The sequence below is a fragment of the Podarcis gaigeae genome (genome assembly GCF_964106915.1).
Source record: "Podarcis gaigeae genome assembly, chromosome: 8".
NCBI classification, from domain to species: Eukaryota; Metazoa; Chordata; class Lepidosauria; order Squamata; family Lacertidae; genus Podarcis; species Podarcis gaigeae.
The window spans coordinates 17749556-17772321 of record NC_139684.1 but is presented as its reverse complement, the minus strand read 5'-3'; the positions used below and the strand labels follow the sequence as shown (position 1 = coordinate 17772321).

The 22766-nt window shown below is 45.6% G+C and overlaps 1 protein-coding gene across 29 annotated transcripts in view; it reads right to left on the bottom strand.

Annotated features, from left to right (window-relative positions):
- The window catches only part of RERE (arginine-glutamic acid dipeptide repeats), a 341620-nt gene that overhangs the window by 119888 nt on the left and 198966 nt on the right, over nucleotides 1–22766 (bottom strand). For all 29 annotated transcript variants that reach the window (XM_083752394.1, XM_083752406.1, XM_083752407.1 and 26 more), the window contains 3 exons: nucleotides 10839–10887; nucleotides 6005–6129; nucleotides 5447–5546 (listed from right to left, as the gene is read on the bottom strand). In XM_083752394.1, the coding sequence (XP_083608520.1) occupies nucleotides 5447–5546; nucleotides 6005–6129; nucleotides 10839–10887 (274 nt within the window). The remainder of the gene's footprint in view (nucleotides 1–5446; nucleotides 5547–6004; nucleotides 6130–10838; nucleotides 10888–22766) is intronic.

Genomic DNA, 22766 nt, shown 5'->3' with positions numbered 1-22766 from the left:
CAGGGAATTTCACTAATGTGAGCAGTGTCTGAACTCTGGACGCAGGACTGAGCCTAAAATTTCAGATTAAAACTGCAGAGTGAAAGGAAAGGAGGACCTTTTTCTGCCTCCCCACTTCCAGCTACTCTCTGAAGACTGGAGAAGAGCCCCTCAGCTATGTATTCTTGTTATTAAAAAAATTAGCTTTGTACACAGCTTTGTACTCTTGTTATTATTGTGGTGCCCATAACCTAGGATTAAGGTGCCATTTAGCTCCTAGCTTTCATATCTCTCTTTCTAACACTGCTCTGAGGCCAATGCCTGTCAGGGCACTAGACAATACTGAGCTTGATGGACTCATAGTCTAACCTGGTATACAGTTCCTATAACCCCCAGTAAGGAACCCCCCAGTAAGGAAGCCATGGGCAGACCTGAAGGGTGTGTTTCCTGCCCCAACCTACCCCCATCAGGTTATAGGAGAGGAAGAGAGATGGTGCCCTATAGGTGGAACTCCTTGCCCCAAGAGACTACTTTATCCTCCACCACGAATGTCAGGTATGGGGGGGCTCAGAGTGCCTGAGCACCCACAACGCAGGGCCCCCAAGCAACTTCCAAGGTCTTGCAAGGCCTCAAACAGCATCTCTGAGGCCTCGAAGATGCTTTCCAAGACCTGGAGAAGCCTCAGAAAGCATCTACGAGGCCTTGGAGATAGTGTCCAAGGTCTTCCGAGACCTCCAAACCAGACTTCCTGTGCCTCCGGAAGCCAGGTTCCGAGGCTGGGGGGCATGCGTGATGTCACGCTGTCACATTACAACGTGACGTCATTAGATCATGCACGCTGGGCACCCACAACCTGGGGCCCAAGTTGGCTCCCCAGTCCTTTTTCAACAAGCGTTTCTGCTTAATGTGTTGATTGATTGATTGATTGATTGATTGATTGATTGATGATGCTGAACTTTTATGTTCTTGTATGGTGGGCTCACTGTTTATAGGTTTGCTTCTAAAATTTTAAGCTGCCTTTGTAGAACAGGAAAGGAAATTATACATCTCCCAGCAGTTGCAGCCATACTGAGCAGGATTTAACACCCCCCTCCGCTGCTCATCAGCTGGTAAGTGAGGGTAAAATCCTGCAGTTTTGCCTGTGTGCACCAGTCCATTGTAGGGACCTGATGCACACAGTCAATGCAGAATCTGATTAGCAGGTGTGGGACAATTTGACTCCTTGGTGTGCCAAGATCAGTGCACAGGCCAGAAATTCTCCACTCCCATTTCATACAATAAATAACAGAGTAAATGGGGGTGGGGGATCCAGATTGGGACCTTGGCTGGGGGTGGGGGGTTTAATCCAGCATCCCTGTTGTTCTGCCCCGCAACACCACAGTACTAATTGAGGTCCCTCTTGCTCACTATTAACACTTAAAACAAGAAGAAGCCATTCATACAATTGCTAATTGCAGTGTCGTGTCTTGTTTGGCCCCCAGTCAGCCACACACCTCATTCATTAACCTGCCTTCCACCTTGATGGGAAGCACTGAGCACAAAAGGGGGCTGATAATTACCAGAACAAACAATTTCTGTCCCACTTGATTTGATGCGAAAAGCATTAAAATGAAACCAGGTTGTTGGTTTTTTTGAGGGGGGGGGGGTTGCCCATCAAAGCCTAAGCCACAGAAGGAATAAAATATATAAAAGCTGGAAAAATTTACCCATGCTATTAAGCAAATAATCACTGGAAGGAGTTGTTCGACTAGATAATATAAACGCTGCACAGCAAAAACTTCCCCTGCTCTTCATTTCTATCGGGTGTAATTAACAATAAATCATACTGAGGGTTACAGCACCCTGTTATTACATAAATAAAACACTAGCAAAGAAGCTTGTCAGGACTGATTTATGTGAAGTGCTGCTCTGAAGTTTATTGCATTTCCATAATAAGAAATCATAGAGCATATCAATTTTTTACCATTAATCTTTGGGGCTGCATATTATCATTTCTGAAGGCACAGGAGCACACCCCCTTGGTACAACATGAGCCGCTTGCCAGTGACTCAGGGGACTGATCCTCAACCCACAAAGTGGAAAGGAAGGAGGAAGGCGGGCCAAGCCAGCAAAGGGTTGCCTCGCTGCTGTCGGGCTTTGCCAAGCGCTACCCCAGACCTGCTCAGCTCCGAGCCCAGGAAAGCCAAGCAATGTAGGGGCAAGTAACACACATAATCCTCCTGAATCATAGCTAGTGTTAGTACTAATCGTAGCCCTGTGGCCTGGAGCATCTCCTAGCAAGCAATGTCATCTTCCGTCCCTTACAGCTATTCCATAAAGTAGAAAAGGGACCAAGACTGCATATAAGCAGGTGCAGAATGCTGTGGCTAGACTGCTGATAGGGGCTGATGGTATGTGACACCTGCTAAAACATCTGCCCTGGCTGCCCATATCCTTCTGGGCCAAGGACCAACTGAACCCTTATAGTCCAGCTCATTCACTGTTTGTTGCCCCCCCCCCGGCCAATGTCAGAGAGGCCTAACTGGCCTTCACCAGAAGTCCGGCATTTAGTACCACTGTCCCTTTGCCGTGGGACACTCTTCCAAGTGCTGATTTGGCAGGCACCCTCACTTTTGACTTCCAGGCATCTCTTGAACAATCATTTATGCCAAAAAGCCCGTGGAGCAGTCTAAAATGCCACTTAAGTAGCCAGGCATTTCAAATATTGCTTTCAACCATCCGTCAACAATTCTATTTCTATGACGCCTTTCTAAAGTTAAAGCCATGCCCAAAGGAGACTCACAACGTATTAAAAAATTACACTGCTACAAACATAGCAAAATTAGTCATAAACGGTAAATAAGACATCAAAAAGTACACAACTGAATTGAACAATGTTTGCATAAATCATAAAGATACAAAAAATTATTTGAAGTGCTGGTTGTTGCTTTCATTACTATCTATCTACACCCACTTTTCATTTTTCATAATCCTTTTACAGATGACTTGTCTATTATTTTTTTTAGTACACGCACACAATAATAATAAAAAGGAGTTCAGCCTCCAGTGGGAAAGGTAAACTTGATACTGCTGCAGAAATGTATCAAAAGCAAAATTCAGGCTGAATTCAGCTGCAAAAAAAAACAGCTCTAAAAATCCTGCCAGTTTTACCAAAACCAAACAGCCATGCTGCTGTTTTCTCTTTTAAAAAAACAAACAAACGAAGGTATTCCACAAATCTCCTGCTCTTATTTGGGCCTTGCAGGGGCCAACATCCAGATTACCACTCAGACTTCAATACCTGCTCAGCTCTAGTGATATTCAGTAACTACCACTGTGATGCACAGACACTGCTGGGCCCCTACTGTGCTTCTCACAAATCTACAGCAGACAAATCCAGCAAGCAAGCAAGCAAGTGGTGCTCTATATTATTTATGTGGAAGAGAATTATGCACTGTGGCTACCTGTCGTTACAAACATCAGCACAGAGGTAGAGTGTCTGGCTTGTGAACCACAAAACCTCCAAGTCAACTCTCTTACCTGTCACTAAAATGAGCTTCAGGGAAGCTGCTCCTCTCTCCACATCAACACTGGCACGAGACTCTTCGCTGCCTGGAGAAGAGTCCAAGCTGCACCCCTCCCTGCTGAACACTTCAGGTCTTGACATATTCCCTGCCCTCCCAAGCTACAGTACCACCTCAATAAAGTTGCTTCACCCTGCCATATGGCAGGGTCCTTTTACTGGCTCTTCTCAATCAAAGCTACCCCATCTGCAATATGACAATATATTTTTTGGGAACGTCCTTCGGTTGCGTTATCAAGCTGGAGCCTTCTCTACAGTATTTTGGGCACCTTCACAGCAGGTGAGATAGGCAGCAGGGCTCATTTCATCAGCTCTGCTGGAGGCCCAGCTTCATCACTCACCTGCTGCCCCCTGAACTGTGCCACCTGGTCATAATAAGAACAGCGATTTAAGAATTGGAGGTCTGTGTTTGATTCCCCCCCTTCCCTCCCTGTTGCTTTACCCTTGTGTGTCATGTTTCCCCCCTCAAGTTTGTATTCCTGTGGGTACAGACTGTTTTGTTTTAACTGATTGTATGTAAGCCACCCTGGGAGCCTTTTTGGCTGAAAGGCAAGGTTCTAATGCTCTAAATAAAAATAAATTCAATAAGCCTTCTAAAATCTTTACCCAGTCAGTACCGGTATTGGACTTGAAGTGTTTTTATGCATGCATGCACTGTTGTTCTTTTAAAGTGTTCCAGGAAGGTAGCTATGTTATTGAACAGCATTGCGGATCTTAAAGACAAACAAATGTAATGAGCTTTTATGGACTGGAGTCCACTTTATCCGATGAATTTAGTCTTATCCTGAGTCATCACAGAGTGGCGGTGTACACAAGTTGTATACAGGGTGTGGTGGTAGAATTATCAACAGTGAGGTCAGTAGGAAAGGAAACGCATTAAGTGAATGCTATTAAAAGTGAGCTGGGGGAGGAGAGCTCTGTTCCACTAGTGGGAGCCCTTGCACTGGCTTTCACTAGTGCACCATGTTAGTTGCACAGGTGAGTCCACATATTTATGTATTTGGATTTTCTCTGCCAAGATCTGTGGCTACTAAATGGCCCACCAATGGAAGTAATAAAAATGATTCCTGCACAAGCAACATCAAGCTTCCAGACTGCAATGGGATTAGAAATGTAATTAGAAAAGGAGCGGGTAGCAGGGGGAGGAGTTAGGATATGAGCACCCAGTTTCTGTGGCACTGTAGCTGAGGCCATGGTAAAAGTTGAATTCACAAAGCTCTTTGGCGATTAGCAGGTCTTCCTGCAGAAATCACAGCTTCTATGTGAGAAGTGATGGAGCAAGCTAAAAGCTGGAAAACTCACAGAAGCAGATGGAATCCCATCCCAAGTGAGAGCTAAGGAAATATAAGTGCAAAATCACAGGGAAACTGAGGTCAATGTATTGTGTTGTGCCTAAAAAGGAACAACAACAAAAAGTCCAATAAAAACCCAAAACATCAGGGACACAGTGTGTTTAGCCATAAGAAGTACCTTTAGCTTGTGGATTTGGGTTCAAATCCCACTTTTTCCCAATTCTGAAAAACCATCAAGTGGTCTGGTATTGGGGCTGGGGAAGACTCTACTTGAGGCTTTAAGAAAGCTGCTACTGCTCAAGGTTGGCCTGCCTTCATCAGCCTAGAATCCTCCAGCTGTTTTGCACTACAATTCCCATCAGCTGCAGCTGGAGGGCACCAGATTGGGGTAGAGTAGACAGTATGCTGCTGTATACAGCCAATCCCATGACCCACCATTCAAAGATGGAAAAGCAAACCAGAAAGATGACTCTCACGTTTTGGAAGGCAAGGGGGGTGGGCCTTAAGATGACCAAAGACCCATGGAGTAACCCAAAGTTGATGGGGGGGGGGGGAGAGAGCAAACTATTTCAACATTAGTGCAAAGTTAATGGCACAACAGCAGGAGACTTACTGTGTTGAGTGCGTTGAGAGTAGTGTCATCGCGGGAGGCTGCAACACACCCGTCTTCCGTGGATCCTCCGTCGCACATCCCTGCAAAAGCTGCCATGCTCCTTGAAAGGACAGAAAAAGAACTGTTATTGTGTTTGTCTAAAAAACAAAAAGAGTATTCAAAAAAAGAAAAGCCGTAACTCATTGGGAGAGCAACTGCCTTGGCATGGAGAAGGTTCAAGCTGCAATCCCCATCATCTCCAGTTGGGCTGTGAGAGACTCCCTGACAGCGAGTGTGGATAATTCTGAGCTAGATGGACCAACGGCCTGACTCAGAATAAGACAGTTCCCTATGCTTCTAAAAGTCTGCTGACAACAGTGCTCAGTTTTTGCAGGAGTTGCAGCTGAGCAAATTAAAATTTATACTACATCACAAGATTGGGAGATTTATCCCGAGCGCAAGATGTGGAATCCTTTGTGCATGCAGGAATTTAGACCTCAATCCCTGAGCAGGATGCTGCCGCCTGAAGCAGCAACTCCCCACTGCAGGGACGAGGGAGATGTGTTTGCTTCACGTTACCGTGCTGCCCTCAGGTACATGAGAAGGTCGCAGTCATTGACCCCAGGCATCCACACAAGCTCCTCGTGCTGCGTCACTGTGTCACTGTCTCCGGAAGGGAACGGCTGCAGCTCTGGGAGTTTGGCCTTGAGGGGGGGGGGAATTCAAGAGGGAGAAGCAAGAGGATGTTTGTTAGCACACATGCAGATACTGGATTGTATTTCCAAGCTCCACCAAACATTTTATAAAGCAAGCAGAAATGGACATGTAAAATACTCGCCCCTAGTGTGAAAAACAGCCTCTAGGTGACCAAATGAAGGTGGCTTTTGTGTGTGTGTGTGTGTGTGTGTGTGTGTGTGTGTGTTTGGAATGTGGCATTGTGCTTGTTTCCCACCCTTTCCACCATGCCCATTTCACAGCTGAGGAAGAGGCAGGTCATTTGCTTGATTGCTATCTCCTATAGCAGAGGTGAAGCTGAATTACATAGCCTCCTTGGAGACCTATAGTGCTTTGCCAAAAATATCCTCTTCTTCTGTCTTGACCCCTGCAATCCCATAGCCGGTGCTGGATTTACGTATAAGCTAAACAAGCTATAGCTTAAGGCCCCACTCTCTTGGGGCCCCCCCAAAAAAATGTAAAGGAAAAAACCCTGGATGTACATTTCCAAAATATAAGATAAAAAACAAATAAAATAAAACCTACATACAGCAACAGTGTTTTATGTTGTGTAGGCTCCTATTTGTTATATGCAAATGGCTTTAGATACCTACTAGGTCCCATATATATATATATATATATATATATATATATATATATATATATAATATATTCAACACGAAAAACAGCGACAATTTGTTGTTGACAAAGGACAGCTGGACATATAAAGGGCCCCATTACCTTCAGTAGCTTAGGGCCTCATCAAACCTAAATCTGGCCCTGCTCATATCCCTACATTCACTGCATCTTGGACCTGGAGATAACGGGACCCGCCCCCCCCCAACTGACCCCACAGGCATTTCCAGAGTGTGAGAATGTGCTGTGGCATGAAGGCACACTGTGCGCTTGCTGCAGGATTCAATTAGCAGCCTTGATCATTGACAGCAACGGTTGCAAGACAGTAAAAAGCTTTTCAAGCCTGTAATTACCTCTCACGGTTACAATGCAAAGCACATCTGAAAGGCTGTATTTTATATAGATATAGATACATATAGATACATCTAACCAGTAATTACATGCCACAGGTTCGGAAGACATTCTAGCACTCCACTTGTATTTTCCTCTGGTCTTTTTCTCCAGAGGGAAGAAAATGATGCATCAAACTCCACCACTGGTATGTTATAAAGTGGCTGTAACTTGCATCAAGAGGGATTGGAAGTAAATGGGCATGCTCCGACGCTTTAATGTATGCCTGCGAAGGCCAAAAATGGACCTGAAAATAGACATATTTATCTACCTTCCTGATATAGTGCCAGCAGAACAAGAAGCTGTGAAAGCAACCCAAGAATACCAGTAAAAGGAGGAGGTGAAGAACAGAAAACCAGTCTTCCTTCATCTGCAGTGATCAATGTGGAAAAGCAACACTATCACAATGCAAGTATCCCTTTAGAGCAGTCTTCCAAGTCAGTCTACCAAAAGTTATTCGTCTCCCCTGCCTCAGCACACAAATACACACAAAATACTAGACTACTTTTCTATAAAAATTATCGTTAGCAAACTGTAGCCTGAAAGCAGGAAGCTAATGTTTGAAAAACTTTCCTGCCTAGTCACCTGGAGTCGATAATTAACTTGCCATAGGTGAGTGAATTATTTCCAAGCCAGCTTTATAATGCAACAGGTTGGGATAGTCCAAAAATACAACCAACTCTGTTTAAATCTAGGGGTTGGGTTCAAGTTCCTCGTCACACAAATATAAAAGTAGCCCACCTGGATCAGGCCAAAGGTCCGTCTAATCCAGCATTTGTTTACAACAGTGGCCAACCAGATGCCTATGAGGACCACAAGCAAGGAATGAAGGCAGCAGCCCTCCTGCACCCTTTTCTTTGCTTCCCCCAAGCAACTAGGATTAAAAGATATACTGCTTCTGAATATGGAGTCTCCATGTAACTATCATGGCTAATGGATGTTGACAGACCCCATCCTACGTGAATGTGTCTGATATGCCACTTCCCAAGATGAAATCATCCTGTAAATTATATGAGGTATGTATATTCAGAAATAAGGCAATTTCTGCTAGACTGCTGGGTTTGTTTGGTTGTTATATACAGGGTGGAACCCAATGTTGGGCTAAGTGAATTTTCTGTCAGGACAAGAATTCCTGCTTCTGCAACAGAACATTCTTCTCTGTTTCCTTCCTCCCCTCTGTATTATTCTAAATCTGTTCCAGTTTTCCCAGTTCTCTGGAGCAGATTTGGGTAGCGGGAGGGAGTCCCATTGTGCAAGGAGAAATCCTTGCATCGATGGGATAGGTTAGTTGAAAGAGCCCCAATATATCAGTTTTGCCCTATTTATTACATTTATACCCAACCTTTCCTCTAAGGGAGGAACGCAGGTGGCGCTGTGGGTTAAACCACAGAGCCTAGGTCTTGCTGATCAAAGGTTGGCGGTTCGAATCCCCGTTGCTTGGTCCCTGCTCCTGCCAACCGAGCAGTTCGAAAGCACGTCAAAGTGCAAGTAGATAAATAGGTACCGCTCTGGTGGGAAGGTAAACAGTGTTTCCGTGTGCTGCTCTGGTTTGCCAGAAGCGACTTAGTCATGCTGGCCACATGACCCGGAAGCTGTATGCCGGCTCCCTCGGCCAATAAAGCGAGATGAGCGCCAAAACCCCAGAGTCGGTCACGACTGGACCTAATGGTCAGGGGTCCCTTTACCTTTACCATTCCTCCAAGGAGCTCAAGAAGGTGTAAACAGTTCCCACACTTTTCCATTTTATCCTCATAACAACCTTATGAGGTAGGTTTGGCCAAGAGACAGTGACTGGCCCAAGGCTACCCAGTGAGCTTTGTGGCTGAGCAGGGACTAGAACTCTGGTCTCCCAGGTCTTAGTCCAACACTCTAACCACTACATCACACCGGGTCTCTTTTTATATACAATTATCCTGGAATTTGGAAGGGACCACGGTTGAGTGGTGGGGTGACTGCATGCATAAGGTACCTTGTTCAATCTCCAGTTATAAAGGGTCAGGTGACAGGCATGATAGGCAATACCTCTCCTTGTCCAAGAAAGTCACCAACCGTTACAGTAAGCTATCCCTGAGCTAGAAGGCTGAATTGTCTGAAATGTTTGTAAGGCAGCTTCCTAACAGGTGGCTAAAGGTAGTTAAACCTGTATTATCTTTTTGCATGGACACACCTGCACATCCGTAGCTGGAGAGCTCTGGCAGTCCCCAGTACATCACACTTTACTGCCCATGAGCAAAATGGAAGTGATTACAATTTTAAACAACCTTATTTGGGTAGGAATTTTCCTACAAATTTCAGCAACACCTCAGGGATATACTTGATCATTCTGCAGCATAGTCTGTGGCATTATGAGCATTTAAAACTCTCCCACACACATAAAAACAGGAGAGAGAGAGAGAGAGAGAGAGAGAGAGAGAGAGAGAGAGATGGATGCACCAAAGTGGCCTCTCCAATCCTGCCCTTAATGGGACTGAGAAGCAAAGTGTGAGAAAGACAAGATTCTAACCCGAGAGGTGTCCAAAGCAGTACAGCGGCATATACAGATGTGAAAAGGGTACCTTGGCACGCACCCTCGAGGCCCTCATTCAAAATGCTATTTAATAAAAATTAAGCCGTTTTACACTGAGAGAAGGGATTATTCTGCTCGGCAAGGAAGCTTTCAAATAAGGCACTCAAGGGAGCGAGTCCCAGAAGGCTTACTGTGCAGAGCACGCAACAACCTAAGCCCTGCAGGGCTGCTTTTTTGAAAAAAGGAAAAGGAAACAAAAAGGCTGCTTGCCTCCAGGGGATGCTATAGGATTTGAAGAGACTAGTGGTAAAAGAGGGGAAACGGTGACATGATAAATACCACTTGGCACTTATATAATGCATTTGGGTGTTCATACAACAACCTTGCAGGGTGAGTCAGTAGTATTATCACCACATGGCAACAGAGGGGACGTCTGAACCTTTGTGGTTTGCTTAAGGACAACTAGATGCTATCCACACCACACATTTAAAGCACATGGCTTTCCACAAAAAATCCTGGGAAAGGTATTTTTTTTTTTTAAAGGTGCTGGAAATAATACCTTTCTGAGAGCTACTGTTCCTATGGTTCACTGGGTGGGGTGGAATGATGAGCAGATGTGAGCCAAGTAAATTCATAGCAGAGGTGACATTTGAGCCAGGGGCCTCTGGGTCCAGAATTCATTCTCTTAGTCACCATGCCACTCAAGGTCCTGTCAGTGACTGAGCGGCTGCTTTCAACACAAGTGAGGGAAGACCCTTCCCCTCCCAAGACCACTCTGTGCTTTCTGGTGGGCTCAAGGCACAGGCAGCTAGGATGAGTAATAGCTCTTACAGTGTTCACTGCCTTGATAGTCTGTTTGTCTGTGTGGATGATATAGAAATATTTTCAAATAAATAAATGTTTGTGGGCCAGTGGTCACTGTTGGTCTGTATGGGAAGAGGGTTGTAGACCCTTAACTGATGAAGTCTCAGAACACCTGGAAAGCCCTGGATCAAGATGCACTTCAAACACAAAGATCTGTGAGCATCCTGATGTGGTGTCAACCTCCCTCTCTGACTGCAGCACGCTTAGGGGGACGTGGATGACACCTTGAGATTTGCAGATCGGAGATGGCCAGAAAGAGACAGTTCAGACACTTGATGTTCCCATTATGTAAGGAAGTCTTACCTGATGACTAGGCCCAACCCGGATTTCACCCTGTGTGCTGTTCAACCGCCTGCAATGGAAAGATACAGAACCACCAGTGAGTAAGGGGAACCAAATGGTGCAACGCACACCCTCCCTATACTGGGGGAGCATGTACAGCCACTGCTTTGAGAGCACGACTGGGAATAAAACCACAGAATGTCTGGTTAGTCTTTAATGCCATTTCAAAACGGTGCAGGGAAAAATCCCTCCAGCCTCCAGCAAGACTCCAGAGCAGTCTTTGCTATTTTGGACTATAACTCCCATCATCCCAGACCAGAATGGGTGGGGTGGGGAGAAGAGTTTTAAGTTCAGGACATCTGGAGGGCAGCAGGTTCGTGAAGACGGCTCTGGAGGCTATTTTCCCCATCTGCTAAGAATGGAATTTTAAGATGGAAACTTGGTGCACCCCAAAACCAAAAACAATGTTGAAACCAAGTCATTTGATCAGCAACAGCATGTGAAGCAGCCCTTTGCAAAATGTGAGGAATGACACACGGTGACATGGTGCCTCAGCTGCTCCCTGTTCAGCCTTCGCCTAATGGGAAAAGCCTTTTAAAAAGAAACCAAGGCTGTGTCTGCCTACAGCTTGCATGAATCAAGAACCTTCCCAAGCACCACACACACACACACACACACACACACACACACACACACACACACCCCAATCCTGGTTGCGTTGTTCATTTCAGAAAAACACCCTAAGGTGAAGGCAGAGAACGTGCGTGCCCAATCTGAAATGTCAGTGCCCAAAAAGCACGGGGGCAGAAACTCTGGTGGCAAAAGGGATCTGATTCCGCCCCCACCTTTGTTTGTTTAATGTTTCATCCAAAGGACGTCTCCAGCAAGAGGCTGCCATCTAGCTGCATGCAGAGAATGCCACTCTATTTTAACTCCAATTCTGGCCTCCAGCAGCAGTTCTTAGCCCATTGGGCCCTCCTGGCTCCTTTGCCCAGCATGGGACCCACCACTAACATCTAATAGGCACACCTAGGAAAGCCTTGGGCTAACTTGCAAGACTAGGTATTTTAGGGTTTTGCTCTCAGCTTTGGCACTGTGAGGCCTGCTGCTTCTTTCTTTTCTTTTCTTTTTTAACTCTGCGGCCCTGAAATAAAATTCCTGAGGGTTGGACCTTTGCTAACTAAGCTTAGTGCTAAGCTGTCAACCTTTATTTTGGGGAAAATGCCAACAGCGTGGGTGCCAGCTACAAACATTTATACTCTTATGGTTGGAAAGCAACATCTTTGGCATTAAGGGTTTTCCTTTACATTTTCTTTTCCAAAACAAGTACAATAACATTTCTTTTTTAATTAAATGAAAGCTAAGGTTTTATTTGGGACGCGGGTGGCGCTGTGGGTTAAACCACAGAGCCTAGGACTTGCCAATCAGAAGGTCGGCAGTTCGAATCCCTGCGACGGGGTGAGCTCCTGTTGCCCGGTCGTTGCTCCTGCCAACCTAGCAGTTCGAAAGCATGTCAAAGTGCAAGCAGATAAATAGGTACCGCTCTGGCGGGAAGGCAAACGACGTTTCCGTGTGCTGCTCTGGTTCACCAGAAGCGGCTTAGTCATGCTGGCCACATGACCCGGAAGCTGTACGCCAGCTCCCTCAGCCAATAAAGCATGATGAGCACTGCAACCCCAGAGTCGGCCACAACTGGACCTAATGGTCAGCAGTCCCCTTTACCTTTTAAGCTTTTATTTACTTAGGGTGAATTTATCCCACACTTTTCTTCCAAAGCTCAGGCTAGCATGCAACAACCCAGTAAGTCAAGAGAAAACCATGTAATGGACTCAAGCCATACGTAGTGAGCTTCGTGGCTGAGTACTGATTTGAACACAGGTCTCCCTGCCACCCATCTGACACATCATCCATAACACCAGCTCTGGGTCAAAGGAGGTTTTAAAGAAAGCATTTTCCACACCTCAGGGCTTACATGCATTGCTATTTATGCCAAGAAGGTTTGCTTCCCCCAGAAGACTTGAGGCCCAACATGAAAGGCCAGCAACTTCCAGGTTTATTACAGCTACTTCTAGGTAGGTTGGGATGGCAAGCTATTTCTCAGGGGCCTACAAATAATTGTTACTGATCTCTGAGCAGCCTGCTTCCATTCTGCTTATTTTAAGAATCTTGTAACGTTAAGAATTTGCTGCCCAAGTTTGCTTGTTTTCCTCTACTCTCCCCCAAATCCTTTTTTCCTTTTGTATCATGTCTTTTTACACTGCAAAGCCTGAGAGCAGGAACCACGTTGTTTTCAGGTGATATGTCAGTCGCTCTGAGGATCTCTCCAGATGAGGAAAATAATCGCTTTCAATCAATGCTTTGCTGATCGATCAGCCACGAACCAGCATTCCCTAAAACAGGTCCCTGGAATCAGCTGTGGGGAAACTTATAGTCAAGAGCAGAGGTAGGCAACCTAAGCCCTGTGGGCCGGATGCGGCCCAATCGCCCTCTCAATCCAGCCCACGGACGGTCCGGGAATCAGTATGTTTTTACATGAGTAGAATGTGTCCTTTTATTTAAAATGGATCTCTGGGTTATTTGTGGGGCATAGGAATTCGTTCATTCCACCCCCTCCAAAAAAATACAGTCTGGCCCACCACATGGTCTGAGGGATGGTGGACCGGCCCACAGCTGAAAAAGGTTGCGGATCCCTGGCCAAGAGCAGGTGACCTGAGACTCTAGCTTTGTCCCTTATACACCCGGTAGGGCACAATGGTCAAGTTTCTCCTGCGAGTTCCAAAGGTCTCAAAAGCCTGCTCTGCAGTAACTCAAGTAGGGCTTTTAGTGTGGCTGCCCTGTTCTGTGGAACAGCATCTCCATTGAGATATTTTCCAGAACAACTGGAGGCATTTTTGTTCTAGGAGGCTCCCCCCGCTGAATGAACAGGTCTCTGCCAGGATGTCTCCTTTTATTTATTTATAATTAATTTGCTATTATATTCTCTCCTGTTTTTAACTTTTTAAAGCTTTTTATTATTATTCTGCATACATTGCCTTAATACATATATGTGGAAGGTGTTGTAAGAATAATTAACTATAATAGGAGAAGCAGATGACATTCAGGCAGGTGAATAAAAGTTAGCAACCTACAAAAGAAAAGAAAGATTCTCTAGATTGCTGTGGGCTGCCAGTGGAGGAGCAGAGTGCTTGGGTTCGATGCTGGGAAAGATGGAGTGCTCTGTCCTACCTGCAACATCACCTTTATTCACCTACATGCAATTCCCGGTTGCCAGTGGCCACCAGGCTAGTGGTTAAATACCAGCCTGAAGAAACCCTAGCCAACCATACATAATCATATGCACTTTGAAGGTCAACCTGAATTTATCTGACCTAATTTTCCTCTTAAGGACGTGTATGCATGTTACAACATACCTAGATGCTCACTGCATACACAGAATCTATTTCAAACTGGTAACTTCCTGCAGCTGGAATATGCCACTGTATTGTCTTCTCCCTCTATGGAGTTCACAGCGAGACAAGGAAAGATGAAGCGCACTTTTATTATGTAAAGGGAGGGGAAATGCATGAATAGGAATCAATGCTCGCCGAGTTGCAAAATACAGGCGGCTCTGTGTAATCTTCTCTGCAATCCCAGCTCTTTTTATTCCCACAGTTGGGTTTATAGTGAGAAAAACAAGCCGCTAAACCCATCCCTTTATTCCAACACCTTTCTGTACAATGGCTCCCTGCCCAGAAAGAGGTATAGCAAAAAGACGCTGTGTGGTCTTCATAAGAACACTCTGAACAGAAAGAGGCAGGCAGGCAGGCAGGCAGCCGGGGCTGCGTTCTGGCCCCCAGGCTCAGCAGATTCAGACAGAAGCTCTGCTGCTGCTCAACTCTTTTCAAAAGATGCATCCAAACCCCTACCACAGGGTCGATATTGACACACACGCACCCCAGGTCGATGGGACTGCACGTGGGGTGAAAAAAGACCTAGGGGTTGAAAGGGGGTTAAAAAAAAAAGAGAGTCTGAGGTGGAAAAGACGTTTACAAGGTATGCTGCAAATATTTTTTAGAATTACAAAACAATAAGCCTCGGAAATAAAAAGTGTGGGCATGTACAGGGTGCACCTCCCTTGCTAATGAGGAGCCTTTGTAGTTAATAAGATGATTTCATGATACAAGAGTATCCTCTCCCACACTTTTTATGTTTTACAATTCCTAGCAACGGCAACTGATTGGTGATGATTAAATGCTGGCATATATTTTGATATTCCTTGACTTGATTTCATTTATACACCTAAGAATTTGGGCTGGGGCCTTGACAACTTATGAGGGGGGTATCAGTGAACTCAGAAGTTTGAGAAACCTTGCCCTGGTATAAGAGGCTGTATCCCAGCACAGAGACGGCTCCTGCACATTTCTGGAGCTAACCCTCCACATACACAAGGAGACTCTATAGCATGGGTAGGCAAACAAAGGCCCGGGGGCCGGATCTGGCCCAATCGTCTTCTCAATCTGGCCCACGGACAGTCCAAGAATCAGCATGTTTTTACATGAGTAGAATGTGCCCTTTTATTTAAAATGCATCTCTGGGTTATTTGTGGGACCTGCCTGGTGCTTTTACATGAGTAGGATGTGTGCTGTTATTTAAAATGCATCTCTGGGTTATTTGTGGGGCATAGGAATCAGTTCATTTTTATTTTTTCAAAATATAGTCCAGCCCACCACAAGGTCTGAGGGACAGTGGACCAGTCTGCTGCTGAAAAAGTTTGCTGACCCCTGCTCTATAGTGAGGTGGGCCAACTTCTCATACCAAGTGGGCCACACATTGCCTTGTTACATGTGTGCAAGGGGTGGGGCAGGGTGGGGGAATCAAAAGTTGCCGCATGTGGTCCTGGGGCAGCAGGTTGGACCACCCTGTCCTAAAGGGTATTTCTGTGTGTTGAGCAGCCCAGCCCTGTGGCTCCCCAAGAGGGAAGGTTACAAATGACAGGAGCTTTTCAGTGGGGATGAGGAGAAACTGAGGTGGGAATGGGGGAGACAGGATGGAGAGAGGTGGGAAACCTATGGCCCTAAACAGATATTGCAAGACTACAACTCCCATCATCCCTGACCATTGGGCATGCTGCCCAGGACTAATGGGAGAGGGAATCCAACAAACACCTGGGCATCCCATCCCTGGGGTAAAGACTTAAGATCCAGGTCAGGCTTAAAAGATTGCACTTCCTCTCGGAGTGCATAGCTAATTGATGGCATTCTATGCTGCAAGATCTAGCTACGGGCTGCCGGCTTGGCCAGCTTTAAATAGGAGCGAAGACAAATTCACAGAAGTCAAGTCAAGCAGTGCTTCCTAGTCACCCTGGTTCTGCGTGCTACTGAATGCAAATTGCTGGGAAGCTACTGTTTGAGAGCGCTCTTGCCTTCATAGCCTGGGCTGAGGGTTTGCCAGAGGCATCTGGGTAGACCACTGCAAGGAGCAGGCGACTAGACCAGATGGACCTTTGGTCTGATGCAGCCCATGCATGCTCAGATGCATAAGTTCCATCATCACAGAGCCATCGTTCTATGCAAATCTGGTGCCCTCAGGATCTTTTCCTGGACTCCAACTCCCACCAGACTGTGCTGAGCTAGAGGATGATGGGAGTTGCAGTCCAAAACCTCTGGAGGTCACCAGGGTTGGCAAAGGCTGGAACACTTATTAGAATAGCTTCAGTGGATCAGCATCTCCACCCGCTTTTCCCAAGGTTTTCAAAGGCTGCGTCATCCCCTGCTTGGCTACTGTGGAGTGGTCCTCGTTCCATATACTGCTTCTCTGGACACAAATTGCAGATTGTCACTTTGCAGAGGTTTTTATTTTACTATCTCTAGGCACACACATACAAGCATCGCGAAGGAGCAGGAAGATCAGCCAGAGGCATTTAAAAAAAACAAAACAAAATACACCACACATCTCAACCTACAAATCTCCAACACTGCTGCCTCCAGATATTGCCTGGATCACTTTGGATTTTGCCCTCCTTTACTCCGCACATCCCTCCCTCCTAGCTCTGTTTAAATATGAGAAAAGGAAGAATGCAGTTAAGAAGCATAGGGGTTTTTTGTGGAGGGAAGCTTCTGGGGTACTCGAAACTTTGAAAGAAGTATGCATTTACCCTTGCACACACGCGCGCGCACACACACGGATAAAAAGACACAGTTGGTTAAAAAAAAATTATGTTAAGGTCAATGAGTAAATGCAACAATAATGGATGGAACTGTTGGGCTGTTTATTCCATGAGATGGGGGTGGGGGGTGGGGAAGGGATAAGGTTGGAAGCGGGGAAGGAGGGGGGGAGGATGATGAGAGGAGCAAAGGAGCCAGCGCAGTGTATGAAATCTGACACCAAAGGAAAGCAATGTAACAAAAGTGGTATCCATAGCAACAACAACTTAATATTTCAGTCCCTCTTCAGCTGCAGCGGATTAAATATAATGACAAGATGTTCCCCCTTTGAAAAGTAACCTGTTGCCATGGAAACACTGTAGTCTCTTGAATAAACAGGGACTGGACAGAAAGGAACTGGAGGCCTGCAAATGAATATCAAAAAGGAAGGGACTCTTCCCCCCACCGCCACCCACACCTACCCCACCCCATCCCAGGGAGCACTGGAGCCCTCTAATCCTCAGGCAGATAAGTGGGGGGTGGGGGGTGACAAGAGAACTGCCCTTTCTGGCTTCAAAGCAAGGTGGGAATCAACGTGGGGGTCCCGGACAAGTGGGAGAGAGAAGAAAGTAAGACTGATGGGAGGCTGAACCATCAGTTTATATTTCCCTTGCAGGAGCTCAAATAGGAACATAGGAAGCTGCCCTATACTGAGTCAGACCAATGTTCCATCTAGCTCAGCATTGTCTACACTGGCTGGCAGCAGCTCTTTGGGGTTTCAGGTAAAGCTCTTCCCCAGCCTGAAATGGAGACACTGGGGGCTGAACCTTCTGCATGCAAAGCAGTTGCTCTGCCACTGAGCTACAGCACATCCTCCAGATCCCCACCTTGTATGGGGACATTGGGACAGGCACCCAACACATTAGTAAAAGGGGCAACTTCAAGCACAGTACATTTTAAAGGAGAAAGAAAAGAGCCTCCTGCACCTCTGGCTTTGGCAATCCTATCCACTAGATCCCACCACCACCACCACCTGAATAATGTACAGAGTTCCTAAAACCCTTCCCAGTTTGTAGAGCTTTGGCAAACCTTTAAGCAGTTTCATGACCATGGAGCAGCTTGCTCCTGTGTGCTGCTGGAGACTGACTCATCTCCACGGTCATGAGCAAGTGATCGCCTCCAGCCTACTCAACAAGGCTGGCAAGTGGATAAAACTCTTTGTGTGACAGAAGCTACAGAAATAACCAAGGGGCTCCCCCAAAAGCCTTGGGACTAAGCTGTTAGGCTCAGCTGGTCAATGTTAGAGAACATGCTCTATGTATGGAGGGTTTCTGGCTTCAGCCCATGGCATCTCCTGCTCAAGCAGAGCTATGGAGGCCTCAACCTGCTTGTGGTTCCTGGAACAGATGGACTAAAAGGTGGGTTCAGTACGAGGCAGCTGCCCCAAGCGCATGTCTTCCAGACGTTTTGTACAACACCACCCATGCAGGCTGGAGCTGATAGGAGTTGTAGACCAAATACACAGGACACATTCACACCATACATTTTTAAACACTATACCACTTTAAGCTGTCTTGGTTTCCCACAAAGAATGAGCTGCAGTTCGTTAAGGGTGCTGAGAATTGTTCGGAGACCACTGTTCCCCTCTTGCAGTGGTTTAACCATCAATCCCTTTCCCAGGGAACTCTGGGAATTATAGCTCTAGAAGAGGAATAGGGGTTTCCTAACAACTCTCAACAACCTTAACAAACTACAGCTCCCAGGAGACAGCTTTGGGGGAAGCCATGCCTGCTTGAAGTGTTACCATAGTGCTTTGAATGTAGGGTGTGAATGCGACCAAGTTGTGGAAGCCTGCCTGAATTGTCTTCCTCCTCTCCTTAATTCTTTCACACTTCCTGCTGTGGATATTGCTAAATGGATTTCACTTTCAAAGATCAGCACCAAAATTCTGTATGTGCATTTCTTTTGTTTTTAAAGCTAAATGTCCCCTTCATAGCAACTTTGGGATGTAGGCTTTTTGGATATTGCTCTTGGCGCTGAAGGTTTGGAAGGATAGGAACATAAGTTAATCTCATACTTCCGTTTCACAGATTGAGATGGCTTGGGGGGGGGGGCACTTGCCAAAGGGCATCCTGGTCGAGGACCAAAGCCCATGTCTCTCTGATGCAGCCTGCATTTCCTGTCTCTTGGATGCATCACAACCATTTTCTTATTTAAATGCAAAAATTCCCACCATCCTTCCTTCGCAATTTTAGACAGCGAGCAACTGCCTCAAGGGTGTGTGGTGATATGGAGAGGAATGAGTGAAGCCATCAGCATTGCTCCTCAAGCTTCTCTGTTCCAGGCATAAAGTGCTGATTATGGGATGCTGAGGGCAAAGAACAGGAAGCTGCCTCCTCCATCTTGCTCTGCTCATGAGCGTCCCCTGGAGTATCTGGCTGTCCAATCATGGAGGCAGAGCAGTAGATGAGATCCTTGACCCGATCCGTATTTTTTTGTTTGGGAGCATTAGCAAAGCTATCAGACACCACCTGGCAGTGGTTTGAGTGAACTACTGGTGGTCCAAGGAGATTGTACTTCCAGCCAGCTAGGTCAAGAGGAGGGAGTGGGGTCTGAGCATCTGAAAGGTGGCTTTATCTTTTAAGGGTGAACAAGCCCTTGAGGACAGGGACAACATATGAGGAAGGGCCAGAGCTCAGAAGCAGAGTACATGTTTTGCAGGCAAAGGGCTGCAACTTCAGCCCCTGGTGTCTCCAGAAAAGGTTGTGAAGTACTCATGCATGAAGCCCTGCAGGGCTGCTGCCGGTCAGTGTTGACAATACTGAACTAGATTGGACTAATGATCTGGCTTGATAGAAGGCAGCTTTCTATGCTCCTATATCTATCCCTTTCTATGTTCACATAACTTTCTTTCATTTGGGTTTTTGTTTGTTTTAGCATTAGCTGCTCAATCCTATTCCCTTAGCTTCTTGTTCTTTTTAACCTGCAATGGCCTCCAATAATTTCCCATTTTACAGATGGCAGAACAGAGGCTGAGAACGAGCAACATGCTCAGAGGAATGCCTGTAAGCACAAAACGGAGCACTTGAAATATGACTATGGAATCAGGGCCAAAAATGCTTTCTATCTGGCCACATTTCAGCCCAACGGCTCAACTGTTCTAATAACTGGCCTACTGCCATTTATAGAATCCATTACATTGGGCCTTTCAAATATCCCCTTTTTGCTTCCTGGCACTGAATTGGAACTGATGTATGCAGCATTTGATTATTCCAAGTAGATATGAAGCATAAATAGACACACCAGTTTAAAAGGATCCTGACCCAAATCCCGTCTTAGAATATGCTGGTGTGGTATAGAGTCAAAGAATCAAAACTAGGACCAGGAAGAAGTCAGTTCAAATCCCTGATCAGCGACAAAGCTTTCTGGCTGACTTTGAGCAAGTCACTATCTCTCAGACTCACAAGGTGAAGATAAAACAGAAGAGGATAACTGTGTGAGCCCTCCTTGCCTTGGCTACAGCTTGTGGTTAACCTTCTATTTGGGGGAAGGTTGTATCTCATTGGCAGAATATCTTGCTTTGAGAGCAGAAGGTCCCATGTTCAATCCCTAGCATCTCCAGGTGGAGATGGGAGAGACTTCTGCCTGACAGGATGTAGAGTCGCTGCCTGTCAGTGTACTGAGCTGGACAGACCAATGGCCTCAGTATGAGTCAGCTCTTCTATGTCACTAAGAGAGAGCTAAAACACAAGCCTGGGTTCAAGTGTTACACTAAGCCAGGCCATGGTTTAGTTCAGCACAGAGGCAAAATGATCAGGAAGAAAGGGGAGTGGCTGCACTAAGCCATGGTTTGACACTAAGCATTGGTTGGCTTAACGTGCCATACAAACCAAAGCAATAAAATGTTAACGTAGCAAGAAGGCAACAACTATCCAACAACAGCATGTCAAATAATCCATGAGAAGTTTTTAAAATAACTCAAGGAACCCCTCCATTTTAGGATCCCGGCTTGCTCTTGTTTCTTATACGCATTGACTAGAGTGCTATATCCAAAGGAGACAAATACAAAGTATACTAGTTGTATAACTGAATTTTTATTATTTTCTACCTATGTTATAATTACAAAGTTATAAACATTCCACATGCTTCCATGGACCAGAAACACTATCTCTCTTCTACACAAATCACCCTTTACTTGTACAGCTTGTATCCAATGTTAAGTGTTACGAAGGAGCAGAGCCACTGAAATTAATAAACACATCTAACATGAGTCAATTAATTTTAATGGGTCTACTCTAAATAAAACTTAGCCGTATATAAACCCTCCTATTAGTGGTAGTGCTATCATTCTTGGAAAACTTTGATAACAATTTGTTTTATCTTTTTTTTAATGCCAAATGCTTGGACAATACGTTTTAAACTGGTGCCAAAAAAGCTAACAAAGCAGGCACCAAGCAAACATGCCAGGAAGGCATTTGAAATTCTGGATGCTGCCACCACTGCAAAGGCCCTCTCCAGAGGAGCCATGCCTCAAAGGGTGGGACACCTGACTTAGAATTAGAAGGAACAGGAGACAATATTCCCTGAGTTGAGGCGGGGAAAATATTTATCAGCTTCTGTTAAAAAGGCTTGAGATTCTGAGGAACACCAGGTATAATGCTGAAGTATATCAAAGGTTCACAAGGATGCAACATACACAAACATGACTGGTTTCACCTCCCACTCCGTGGCAATTGCAAATATGACTTTATGTCAAAGGTTAATTGTGTCCCACAACCACTGTTGTAGTTCTGGAGGAACCCTAAAGGTTCACACCAGAGGATGAGGTGATGGCCACTAATTGAAATGGGGCTCTTAAACGGATGATACAATTGCACAGAGCAAGGTCAGCCAATGCAATGCCCTCCAGCTGCTGTTGGATTCAAGCTCCCATCAGCCTCAGCCAGTGTGACCATGGTCAGGGATGATGGAAGCTGCAGCAGCCACAGGGCACCATGTTGGCGACTCCTGGCATAGAGGATAGACCCATTATTTACAAACATAATAGAATGAAAATAAAATGGCTGTGAGCCACTGAATGGAACTCTCATAGACAGAGACAGTCTACCTTTGAATACCAGGAACTGACTGAGCTCAAACACAAGAAGAGGAGGAGGTGACTGTCAAGCTGTGGATGTCCAAAACATGCTGGAATAGATTGTTTCGGTCTAGTAACACAATAACCATGTTAACATGAAACATGAAAAATATGAATATTAAATGCTCCAAAATGAAATACTTTCACTCACGGTACTTCTGAAGCAAATCCAAGTAGCAACTGCAAAAAGCCTAAATTACATAAGAGAAATTATGTTGTATAAAACTAAGTGCCACTCAAAGAAGAACCAATGAAATGAATGGACATAACATAGTCATGTCCATTCATTCCCATGGGTCAACAAGCCTCCCCAACTGCCCTGTCTCCCCAGAGAAACAGCAACTGATCCAGTGCAATATTCGACTGATCTGGACCCATGGCTACCCTGAATCCATCTCAATCCTGGGAGAAAGCCAAGAATCACTCTGTGAAGATGCATGGTATGTTAAAGTCATCCCTAATTGGGCTTGAGCAGTTTTAACCTTGCCTTAAGACAGGTTTGCCACAAGGAACAGCCAGCAACACATTACCAGAGTAGGCTAAAACCATCAGATATACAGCCACAAAAATGCCATTAGCAAACAAGTTTTTAAAAGTTTTAACAGCAGGGTTGGGGAGAAGCCTCAAGTTAATTTAAGTTCATCAGGATACTGTGCAGACTTCTCTTTGAAAGTTTCTTGTGTCATTCTC